General features: G+C 51.0%; 1 protein-coding gene across 2 annotated transcripts in view; it reads left to right on the forward strand.

Annotated features, from left to right (window-relative positions):
* RBM20 (RNA binding motif protein 20) overlaps nt 1-12120 on the forward strand; it is a 216730-nt gene that overhangs the window by 178226 nt on the left and 26384 nt on the right. For both annotated transcript variants that reach the window (XM_049697037.1, XM_033421057.2), the window contains exons 8-9: nt 6374-6453; nt 10557-11205. In XM_049697037.1, coding sequence (XP_049552994.1) covers nt 6374-6453; nt 10557-11205 — 729 coding nt within the window. The remainder of the gene's footprint in view (nt 1-6373; nt 6454-10556; nt 11206-12120) is intronic.

Raw genomic sequence — 12120 nt, forward strand, 5'->3', positions numbered from 1 at the left:
ATCAGTAAAGGACTATACCTTGTGTTCTTTGATTTTAAGCACTATTTTTTCATACATGGTCTCTTTGAGGCTCACAATCACCCTCCCCTATGAGGTGTGTAGGGTGGATAATAACAGTAATTAAAATAGTACAACAATAATAACAAGAATATATACCTTTAATTGAGTCCTAGGTCAAGTAATGTGCCAAGCACTTCAATACATTATCTACTGCGATCCTGGCGTCAGTACTGTCAGACAGGTATTATTATCTCAGTTTTACAGATGAGGAAACTGAGCCTCATAGAAGTTCAGTAACTTGCCCAAGATCATAGTTACTGGAAGAGCCATGATTAAAACCTAGGACTGCTTTGGTTTTGCACTGTATTTGCATCTCTATATCGTGTTTTTATAATCTCTATTGTCCATGTGAAAAACAGAGAAATCAGGTAATTTGCTTACAGTCATCCAGTCAGTAAGCAGCAGAGATGGTATTCTAATAGAGCTTATCAGACTTCAGTGTGCATACAAATCACTTATGGATCTCATTAAAATTTCTGATTCAGTAGGTCTGAGGCAGGGTGGTGATTCTGCGTTTCTCACAAGCTCCCAGGAGATGCTGTTGATTCTGGTCCTCAGAGCACACTTTGAGTGGCTAGAAAACATTTTTCCTGACCTTTAGTAAGGATTTTCTGCTTCCCAAGCAGTCACACTGCCTCTATGTGCAGGCATCTCAAGGCATGTTTCCACTGCATAGAAATATGTGCCTTGTGGTCCCTGTGTTGACCTGAATCAGCTAGAACTTTAGCATAATGGCTAAAGTAATAAAAGGAATGTTTTCACTCATGTAACTAAAAAGACCAGGGGTAGCCCTGGCTGCAGGCATGGCAGCATTCAGGGCCCAAATGCTATCATGAGGACTTGGTTTCTCTCCACTCTGCTTTCGGTTCGCTTGGCTTTGTCATTGGGGTCTCCCTGCGGTGGCCCCTGACAGCCCCCGGCTCTCTCCTCTAGGCGGCGCGATGGCTTCAGTGATTCCAGCAGCTCTGGCGCCTCAGCCTCCCATTTCCTTCACCAAGAGAAAGCTGGAGTTTTTCCTAGTAGCTCCCACAGAAGTCCCGAAAGTCATTCCAATCAGGCTAGCTTTGGACACGTGCTCTTCCCGGAGCCAGTCTCTGTGGCCATGCTGTGACTGGCCAGGCCTGTGTCACCTGCTATGTCCTGGGAGCAGGCTGCAGAAGAGAGGATGGTTCCTGGGGAGGCAGACAGCAAAGCGCTGTGTCACAAAGCACATGTGTCACTGTATCCGCATGTGTCACTGTATCCACATGTGTCTCTGGGCCAAAGGGCTACCACATGGGGTCCCGCCAGGGCTTGCAGAGGTGGGGGAAATTTTAATGGGTCTCTGTCCTGGAACTTTACCTTTTGCTCACCAGGCAAAGTGGAGGGAGAAGAAGGAGAGATTTTAAGGCATTTTCTCCTCTCCTCTCTTGAATATTTCCTCATGCCAGTAATCTTGTCTCACTCTTTGTGGCAGAGATTTTATTCCTCAGGGCGTTTGGGGCAGAAACTTTCACGTAATAGGTGTCCAACAAATGTGTGAAATGAATGAGAAAGAGAAAATCTGAAGGAACAGTAAAAAGTGAGTGTTTTCCTGCCTGCAGACCTGCGTGACAAGATTGATTATTCTATAGAGACTTCCCCAGAGTCACAGTGTCTTACCGGCAGAAGGGAGCTTGGAATAGTTTAAATCTGTGTGTTCCAGTCACTCCATCAGAAAACTGTCAGGGGAGTTTTCAAGTCCTCTTGCCCAGATGTTCTCATTTAGTGGATTGGGGTGGGACTGAAGCTCCCAGGTGGTTTGGGGACAGCGGGCCTGGTTTCAGTGTCACTGGTAAGTTGCCAGCCCTCCTGGCCACAGAGATGGTCCCGGGCCCTGGGAAGCAGTCTTGTGAGTGGTCCATGATGCTCTTGGTTAGGAAGAATAAATCAGTAAATGATGATTGAGGGTCTTTTCCATATAACATGTGGTGCCGAGAGCTACAATGAATATGAGAATAGTCCTCACTTGGGGAAAGTTTGCCGTCTCACTTGTGATTATTTTCCCAATCACAGAACAGCCTCCTGGGGCCCCTGTCAGCCCAGCGCCCCCCGAAGTTCCTTCTGTTCAGGTCGCACGGCCCCGGTGAGTCAAGGAATGGGGTTATTGATCGCAGCCGTTAGTGGCACAGGGCCCCGCATGGAATGAGCGCTCCACGATGACTGGCTGGAGAGATGGAGGGATGGGCTGACGAGAAAGATCATGACAGTCTACAAATACTATACGCTGGGGTTGGTGGAGATTAACTGGGGAGATAAACAATTCTCGTGATTTCAACCTGAGTGCATTCGTACGGAGCTCCTAGAAGTTCAGTGGCAAAAGGCAGTGTGACTTGCCTGTGTAAAGAAGGGAGAGATTCCTGAGTAGAGCCTTGAAGGGTGAGGCAACTTAATGAAACAGAGAGGGGGTTTCTGGGCAGCAGTCGGGTGAGAAGAGATGTAGAGCCTGGAAAGCACACTCATGTCAGAAACAGTCAGGGCTGCTGGGACAGGATCTGGCTCTGACAAGTTCAGGGCTCATCTGGAAGGTTTCAGCATCTTCCTGGGACTCTGGAGACACGTAGAACAGCCGCGGAGGGGTCCGGAGGCACAAAACTCTCTGGCAGCTTCTTTTATGCTGACCCAGCATCTGCCTCCCTCTGAGGGCACACTTCCCTGGGACTGTATGGGGCTTGGAAGCTCACCCTTGTCCTAAAGTAGCAAGATGTGTTGACCAAGAGCACTGTGGATGGTCCCCTGGGGGCTTGTTGACAGTGGAAATGGATTCACCGTGGGTGGGGGGGGGGTTCAATATACACTTCTGTCTACTTTTGTGTGTGTTTGAAATGTTCTGCAATAAAAAGGTACCCCCAAACATCATCGCAGACCTACTCCGTTCTCTTCCGTTTCCACTCCCCTGCAGCAAGTACAGCTTTATTGTACCTGCCTCCTTTATACCTTTAACCACAGGATAATGAGGCCAGGCCTGAAGAGGAAGATGGGGAGGATTTTCTTAGCGTGAAAAGTTGATTCTGTTATTTGAAAATCTTTGGCCACTTCTGACTCCTTCTCAGATGGCAGCTGGCAGGGTGTTTGGGCCAGAGAGTGCCAACAATTTGGAATTATCACTTAAAAGAGAGAAACTGACCTCTGGTCCTCAGAGGGGGGTCACAGTGCCTGTGACCACCAGCCCCAGCGTATAGTATTTGCAGATCGTCATGTCCTTTCTCGTCAGCCCATCCCTCCATCGCTCCAGTCATCGTGGAGCGCTCATTCCATGCGCGGCCCTGTGCCACTAACGGCTGCGATCAATAACCCCATTCCCTGCCTCACTGGGGCCGTGCGACCTGAACAGAAGGAACTTCAGGGGGTGCTGGGCTGACAATGGCCCCAGGAGGCTGTTCTGTGATTGGGAAAATAAGGGGCAAGGAAATAGTTAAGCCCAGAAGAGGCTCTTCTAGCCCCCAAAGAACTCTGGATGCATCTCTTTGACCCCCAGGGGACCACATTGGGCCACTAGAGGGTGTTTCCATCTGTGGTGCTTGATTGGCTGCTCTGCTCTCGTCAGGCGGCACCCGGAGGGGACGGGCCCGAGGGGCTGCTGTCTGTGGTGGTGGAGATGCAGAAGGCACCATGAGCTCCTAGAACACCTCTGGCTCTGACCCTGGCCTGACCTGCCCGTCCCTGCAGGTCTTAACCCCACCACCCATGCTACCCCTGGGTAACCGGCAGAACCTCAGCTGCTCCCTGGCCAGGCCCCCTCCTCTCACCCCAGGCTCTCCTGGATCTTGACTGGAAGGAAGAATCACGAGGATATGAGATTCCAGAGAGCAGAAGAAAAGTGTTGAGGACTTTGGGGACTCTTTTTTGCCACAGAAAGTCCCTGATCCAACCCCCTCAGGGAATTTGTGTGTTCTGAAAAGTCGCCATGGTACATTGTACCCACCTTGGGGGCACATTCTTTAGCCTTCGCCTGTTCCAGCTTGGCAGGAAGAGGACAGATTTGGGACTTGGGATGTGGCCTCCCTGGTGCCAGGAGATCTTATCGCACTGGATCCTGATGGCTCCCTCCGGCTTTCCCAAGCTGGCCCGCATGGAGGCAGTGCTGCAGTGGGTCTCCTGCGGACCAGCCGTCCCAGGCGGGCCTCTCCCATGATGGTGCAGTAGGCAACTTCCACCTTGTGGCCCAAGGTGGGGAGGCAGAAGGAAGACCCACTCAGTGGAATCACCTCCACGTGAACCTTCTTGTTCTATCCACAGGTGGTGACCAACAGTGCTGGTGGGAGGACAGATGGTCTCGGGTGGGGTGGAAGGAAGCATCCTGGGCAGTAGCCTTCTTCTCCGCCCAGGCCCACAGCCCCAGCTCTTTTGTTGCTTGGCCTTCGGTCTCTGCTTCTGGTCCAGTTTAAGCAGCTCAGGTGCTAGTTGACAGTGCAGGGCTTGGGTGATCTGGTTACTTGTAGGTGACACTTCCATATGCTTACAGAGGGTCAACCTTTATAGCTACAGTCAGATGAAAGGGACCATTTGCCAAAAGTGTGAGGCTCCTTTTGGGTGGGTATCCTGACCAGTGCTCAGTTCCTGGGCCTTTTCTTGAACAGGGATTAACTACCTTCTTGACCTCCTCCTTCTTCACGACCACAGGGCTAGCGGTCACTTCCTTCTCTTTGACATTCTCTCCTCTTGCATTTCAAGTTGACAAGAGATCCCTCCCTGGCTTGAACATTTTACATCCTTTCCCTAAGTCCGAGCTCTGACTTCTCCCCTGAACCCACAGGCAGCTCTTCCTTTATTCTCTCCTGAACTGTTTCCCAGCCCGAGCTTCAATCTTAACAATAACACAGATAAGCAGCTGTGCACTCAGAGGACTCACAGAATTCTAGTCCCAATCACAGAGCTCAATTCATATCTCTGGTCCTGGGTTTCACACCTATAAAATGAGATATTTGATGGTACCTAACATTTGTATAGCTCTAAGATTTCATGATCCTTTGTTAAGTACGTAGGAAAAAAAATTGAGGATAAAAAGAGCAGTTGATTAAGTTTCTTAATAAAATTCTTTGTCAAAAGTTGACATCACCAGGCTTCCCTCGTGGCACAGTGGTCGATGCAGGGGACGCGGGTTCGTGCCCCGGTCCGGGAGGATCCCACATGCCGCAGAGCGGCTGGGCCCGTGAGCCATGGCGGCTGAGCCTGCGCGTCCGGAGCCTGTGCTCCGCAACGGGAGAGGCCGCAACAGTGAGAGGCCCGCATACCGCAAAAAAAAAAAAAAAAGTTGACATCATAGACTGAGGGTTTTTAGGTCTTTTTTTAACCTCAGTATTACTGAGATATAATTCACATACCATAAATTCAGCCTGTTCCATACATTTTAATTGGATGAATTTTGTGTAGTCTTTTGGAAAATGCTTCCATCCTTCTGTGCTCATGAATTTCTTTTTTTCATCATTTATTTTTTATTGTTTTGTTAATGTATGGCCAGTGTGGGTTTAGGAAAGGGCTTTGGTTGGGATTTGGGAGCTGGCGTGGTCCTGTCCTGGCACAGTCATCCCGTAGTAACTTCTGGGAAGGGCAGAGCCTTTGGGTGCCTGGCCTCCTCAGCTGGGAAGCCTGGCTCACAGCCTGCGCTGCCCACCTTGCAGATTTACGTTGAGCACCAAATGACCCCTGTGGATCCCCGCACTGAAGTCAGGAGTTGCAGGAAGCATGGGGCATAGAAAGGACCTTGGAGTTAAAATGCCTGTTGTCCTGATTTTCTAATGATCTCTGTGACCTTGAATGTGTTCCTTAACACAGCACAACCCCAGGAGTCACGCTAGAACACAATGTGGCTGGTGGCTGGAACTGTGCCAGGCAGAACTCTGCCTCAGTGACCTCTCTGGGTCTCAGTTTCCCCAGGTGTAAAATGTGGAGGCTGCATGTTAGTGATCTTCAAGTCTCTTTCCAAGTTACAATGCCTTCCTCCCTCCCGCCCTCTTTCCCTTCCTTCCTTTCACATTTTAGATATTTGTGTTTATTTGGAAGGAGGTGGGAGGTGGGTATTAACAAATGCCGCTTTTCCCCAGCATGTGGGTGGTGAGCCTCAGGCTCCTTCCTTCCCAGCTCAAGGGATGCCACGTGCCCTGGACCACGCAGCCCCACCACCGTTCAGCATTATGTTCATACTCTTCATCCTCTGGATTAAACTTTTTCTTCCCCTAAAAAGGCACTTTTCCCCCTTTGGTGGACAGGGCAATGAACCCAAGTCCTAGCTGCTTCCTTCTGGTGTTTGCAAGACCACCTCTGGTCTGATGGTGACCCCTCTGACTTTGCCTAGAAACCTGGGAAAGCCGTGGCTGCCATCATCCAGGACATCCATTCCCAGAGGGAGAGGGACATGTTCCGGGAAGCAGACAGGTGAGGCCCGGTCTCAGGTCTCAGGGCAGATTCTGCGTCATTGGAACATTCTCCCCTTTCTCTTTCTCAGGGGTATTTGAGTCACTCTGTGCTCTGCCCTTGCCTCTGCCCTGTCCATCAGCCTCTCTGGGCCCTATATTTCCATGTGCCTGATGGAACGCATCAGTCCAGTCCAGTGCCCAGGTTAAACCTCAGAAAAGTTCAAGATGCTAAGCTTCCCCTCAGCTGCGCCTCCTTTGTTGTCAAGGAGTATAGGAGGGGATCTGCTGATATATGGCTCTCAAGGGCAAATGTACACTCTGCTAAAACAGCCTGAAAGTGTGTCTGTGTGTTGTGTGTGTTGTGCGTGTGTGTTTGGTGTGTGTTGTGGTTGTACTGTGTTTGTGGTGTGTTGTGTGTGTGTGTTTGGTGTGTGGTGTGTGGTTGTACTGTGTGTGTTGTGTTTGGTGTGTGTGTGTGTTTGTATTGTGTGTTGTGTGGTTGTATTGTGTATGTGGTGTGTTTGTGTGTGGTGTGTTCTGTGTGTGTTTAGTGTGTGTAGTGTGGCTGTATTGTGTGTGTGTTGTGTTTGGTGTGTGTGTGTGTTTGGTGTGTGTTGTGTGGTTGTATTGTGCGTGTGGTGTGTGTAGTGTGTTGTGTTTGGTGTGTGGTGTGTGGTTGTATTGTGCGTGTGGTGTGTGTAGTGTGTTGTGTTTGGTGTGTGTGGTGTGTGGGTGTATTGTGTGGTGTGTGTGTTTGGTGTGTGTTGTAATGTGTGTGGTATGTGTATGTGGTACATGTGTGGGTGTATTGTGCGGTGTGTGTGTTTGGTGTGTGTTGTAATGTGTGTGGTATGTGTATGTGGTACATGTGTGGGTGTATTGTGCGGTGTGTGTGTTTGGTGTGTGTTGTAATGTGTGTGGTATGTGTATGTGTGTGGTGTGGGTGTGTGTGTGGTGTGGGTGTATTGTGCGGTGTGTGTGTTTGGTGTGTGTTGTAATGTGTGTGGTATGTGTATGTGGTACATGTGTGGTGTGTGTATGTGGTACATGTGTGGTATGTGTATGTGGTACATGTGTGGTATGTGTATGTGGTACATGTGTGGTGTGTGTATGTGGTACATGTGTGGTATGTGTATGTGGTACATGTGTGGGTGTGTGTGTGGTGTGGGTGTGTGTGTGGTGTGTGTGTTTGGTGTGTGTTGTAATGTGTGTGGTGTGGGTGTGTGTGTGGTGTGGGTGTTTGGTGTGTGTTGTAATGTGTGTGGTATGTGTATGTGTGTGGTGTGGGTGTGTGTGTGGTGTGGGTGTGTGTGTGGTGTGGGTGTTTGGTGTGTGTTGTAATGTGTGTGGTATGTGTATGTGTGTGGTATGTGTATGTGGTACATGTGTGGGTGTATTGTGCGGTGTGTGTGTTTGGTGTGTGTTGTAATGTGTGTGGTGTGGGGGTGTGTGTGTGGTGTGGGTGTGTGTGTGGTATGTGTATGTGGTACATGTGTGGGTGTATGTGGTACATGTGTGGTGTGGGTGTGTGTGGTGTGTGTGTTTGGTGTGTGTTGTAATGTGTGTGGTATGTGTATGTGTGTGGTATGTGTATGTGGTACATGTGTGGGTGTATGTGGTACATGTGTGTGGGTGTGTGTGGTGTGGGTGTGTGTGTGGTGTGGGTGTGTGTGGTACATGTGTGTGGGTGTGTGTGGTGTGGGTGTGTGTGGTGTGGGTGTGTGTGTGGTGTGGGTGTGTGTGGTGTGTGTGGTGTGTGTGGTGTGGGTGTGTGTGGTGTGGGTGTGTGTGTGGTGTGGGTGTGTGTGTGGTGTGGGTGTGTGTGTGTTGTAATGTGTGTGGTGTGGGGGTGTGTGTGGTGTGGGTGTGTGTGGTATGTGTATGTGTGTGGTGTGGGTGTGTGTGTGGTGTGGGTGTGTGTGTGGTGTGGGTGTGTGTGGTATGTGTATGTGTGTGGTGTGGGTGTGTGTGTGGTGTGGGTGTGTGTGTGTTGTAATGTGTGTGGTGTGGGGGTGTGTGTGGTGTGGGTGTGTGTGGTGTGGGGGTGTGTGTGGTGTGGGTGTGTGTGGTATGTGTATGTGTGTGGTGTGGGTGTGTGTGTGGTGTGGGTGTGTGTGTGTTGTAATGTGTGTGGTGTGGGGGTGTGTGTGGTGTGGGTGTGTGTGGTATGTGTATGTGTGTGGTGTGGGTGTGTGTGTGGTGTGGGTGTGTGTGGTACATGTGTGTGGGTGTGTGTGGTGTGGGTGTGTGTGTGGTGTGTGTGTTTGGTGTGTGTTGTAATGTGTGTGGTGTGGGTGTGTGTGTGGTGTGTGTGTTTGGTGTGTGTTGTAATGTGTGTGGTGTGGGTGTGTGTGTGGTGTGTGTGTTTGGTGTGTGTTGTAATGTGTGTGGTGTGTGTGGTGTGTGTGGTGTGGGTGTATTGTGCGGTGTGTGTGTTTGGTGTGTGTTGTAATGTGTGTGGTATGTGTATGTGTGTGGTGTGGGTGTGTGTGTGGTGTGTGTGTTTGGTGTGTGTTGTAATGTGTGTGGTGTGGGTGTGTGTGTGGTGTGTGTGTTTGGTGTGTGTTGTAATGTGTGTGGTGTGGGTGTGTGTGTGGTGTGGGTGTGTGTGTGGTGTGTATGTGTGTGGTGTGTGTATGTGTGTGGTGTGGGTGTGTGTGGTGTGGGTGTGTGTGTGGTGTGGGTGTGTGTGGTGTGGGTGTGTGTGGTACATGTGTGTGGGTGTGTGTGGTGTGGGTGTGTGTGGTGTGGGTGTGTGTGGTGTGGGTGTGTGTGGTGTGGGTGTGTGTGGTACATGTGTGTGGGTGTGTGTGGTGTGGGTGTGTGTGGTACATGTGTGGGTGTGTGTGGTGTGGGTGTCTTCTGTTTAGAGCCAGCCCTTGATTTTTCTTGAGCTGAATGTAGGTGTAGAAACATCCATGACCTGCCCAGTCATTTACTCTGAACATCGAGTGCAGTCACATTTCCAACTCATTTCTCCCAGCTGAAGTTGTGACCCTGCCAAGCCCGGGCTACAAGTCCACCACTGTCACTGCCCTATGGAGACAGTCCCTGCAGAGGCCACTGTGGAAAAAGCAGGAGCGGCACCTGGCCGGCACATTCTGTGGCTCTTACCCAGGGCCGCTGCAGATGGCACCCTAACCTCGCTGCAGAGGGCCCGGCCCAGGCTGCTTCCCCAGTGGAGGTCAAGGCTGGTCCCAGTGAGCCACGTCTCTTGTCCCCTGGTCAGTGAGGACTGCGTGGTTTTCCTGTATTTGGGAACCAAATGAAAGTTGCCTGTCCTTTTAGAATGTCAGGTGGATGACTCAGTTGACCTGCTTAATAACAACCTTTGTGTGTGTGTGTGTGTGTGTGTGTGTATATCTTTGTATGTAGCTGTTTCAAGTTTGGGATTTTTGTTCGTTTGTTTGTTTTTAATATTATAGTTGTTTGGGTTTTTAAAAGACTGTGAAGCCACACCGTGACCCTGCAGTTCTGTGGTAGAGTCGGGGTGCAGGTGACCAAGAGGTCTTGCTCTGAACCCTATACGGGCTGGGGTTTTTTTCTGTGTTTCTGTTTCTTCATCTGATACATGAGCAGGTCAGGGCTCTAAGGATTCTTCCAACCCCAAAATGCCTTCCTAGAAAAATGGAACCCAATAGGTGGCCTTTATTTCGGTAGAGGCCAGGTGGAGGGACGGCTTCAGTCTCATAGTCAAGAGGTCGGCTGATTGAACCCCGGGGTTAGGCAGTCTTGCCTACCAGGATGGACCAGGGCAACTCGGCGCACCCCGCCCCCGCCCACCAGGAGAGTCTCCTCCTCCCTGAGCGTAGCTCATTTCCAAGAGGAAGAGAGCTGGGGTGAGCCAGAACAGCCCAATTTTTCATCCCAGTTCCCAGGAGCAGAATGAGTAAAGGGGCAGAAAGCCCCCAGGTCTGTGCTCAGGGAAAATCCCTCCTAGAAGCCTGGAGGGAGGAAAAGCTTGTCCTGGACCTTTCTGTGCGCTCTGCGCAGTTGTGGTGAAGCGTGTTATGGCCAGGTGGGGTCACGCGCACAGTATGTCTGTTGCAAAGACGGCGTGTATCTGGGGATGGAGGCTGAGGAAGGTGCAGATTCTAAAACGGCTCCTTTGCTCCCTCACAGATACGGCCCAGAAAGGCCGAGATCTCGAAGTCCGGTGAGCCGGTCATTGTCCCCGAGGTCCCACACTCCGAGCTTCACCTCCTGCAGCTCTTCTCACAGCCCCCCAGGCCCCTCTCGGGCTGACTGGGGCAGCGGCCGGGACTCGTGGGAGCACTCGCCCTACGCCAGGAGGGAGGAAGAGCGAGGCCCGGTCCCCTGGAGGGAGAACGGGGAGGACAAGAGGGACAGGATGGACACATGGGCGCATGACCGCAAACAGTACCCCCGGCAATTGGACAAGGCCGAGTTAGATGAACGGCTGGAAGGAGGGAGGGGCTACCGAGAAAGGCACCCGAGGTCTGGGTCCCCCAACCTGCTCCACTCAGCGTCGGGATACAAAAGCCGAGAAGACGGCTATTACCGCAAAGAGTCCAAGGGCAAATCGGACAAGTATCTGAAGCAGCAGCAGGATGTCCCTGGGAGGTCCAGGAGGAAAGATGAGGCCAGGCTGCGGGAAGGCAGACACGCCCCCGCTGACGGCTCGGGCAGGGAAGACGGGCTGGAACCGAAGGGCACCAAGTCGAAGCAGAGTGAGAAAACCAGAACCAAGAGACCTGATAGAGACCAAGACGGAGCTGATAGTAAAGAAAGCAAAATGGCAGAGAATGAGGTAATAATGTAATCCCTTCCGCCAGGTAAGGAGAGGCAGGTCCCATGGGAGAATACTATTAATAGAATGGTGATGAACGTTTATTGAGTGAATGAAAGATTTACTGAATGTTTACTCTGTACCAGGCACTGTGCTAAACACTTTATCTCACTTTAATCCTCACGGCAAGCCTATGAGGTAATACTAGTAATGATACTATCATTGCTATAGATGAGGAAACCGAGGCACAGAGATTTTAAGTTAGTTGCCCAAGGACACACAGTCAGGAAATGTTGGAGCTGGAATGGTGATCCAAGTCCCACAGCACCCTGCTGCCTTTACTAGAAATTAGGCAGGGACGTGATGCAAAGTCCTTCTATTTTGTCTGTTTGTCTAGAGCGGGACGGCCCTGAGGTGTCTGTACCCACAGACCGTGCCGGGGGAGATTAGACCTTTGGTTCGCTCCATCCTCTCTCCTGCCGAAAACGTCTACCAGTGTTGGAGCTTTGATGAGAGGTGGTAAAGGAGAAGCAGCCACCACCCATTCAGTGATACTGGGCACCCAGGGCTTGATGTGTTTCTCTAGACCCAGTCCACAGTGTTTTCCTTCCACTGGAATAAAAATGCTCAGTAGCTGGCTGGCACCTTTCATCCAAGTGCTTCAGCCAGGGCTCACAACGTGCTGCACGACTTCAGTTCACACAGGGGGTCACAAGGAGGACTCTGGGTACCAGGTTTATACTCTAGTTTGGCTTGCGCCTCTTTCTTGCCAGAGCCGCCTGCATTTAAGTAGGAGTGGGATGGTGGAGGTTGGCGAGGAGGTGGGGGTGGCCTGCATAAAGAATCCACTTAAAAAATCCTACATGCGGGCTTTCCTGGTGGCGCAGTGGTTGAGAGTCTGCCTGCCGATGCAGGGGACACGGGTTCGTGCCCCGG

Source organism: Orcinus orca, chromosome 14 (genome assembly GCF_937001465.1).
Source record: "Orcinus orca chromosome 14, mOrcOrc1.1, whole genome shotgun sequence".
In the NCBI taxonomy this organism is placed as follows: Eukaryota; Metazoa; Chordata; class Mammalia; order Artiodactyla; family Delphinidae; genus Orcinus; species Orcinus orca.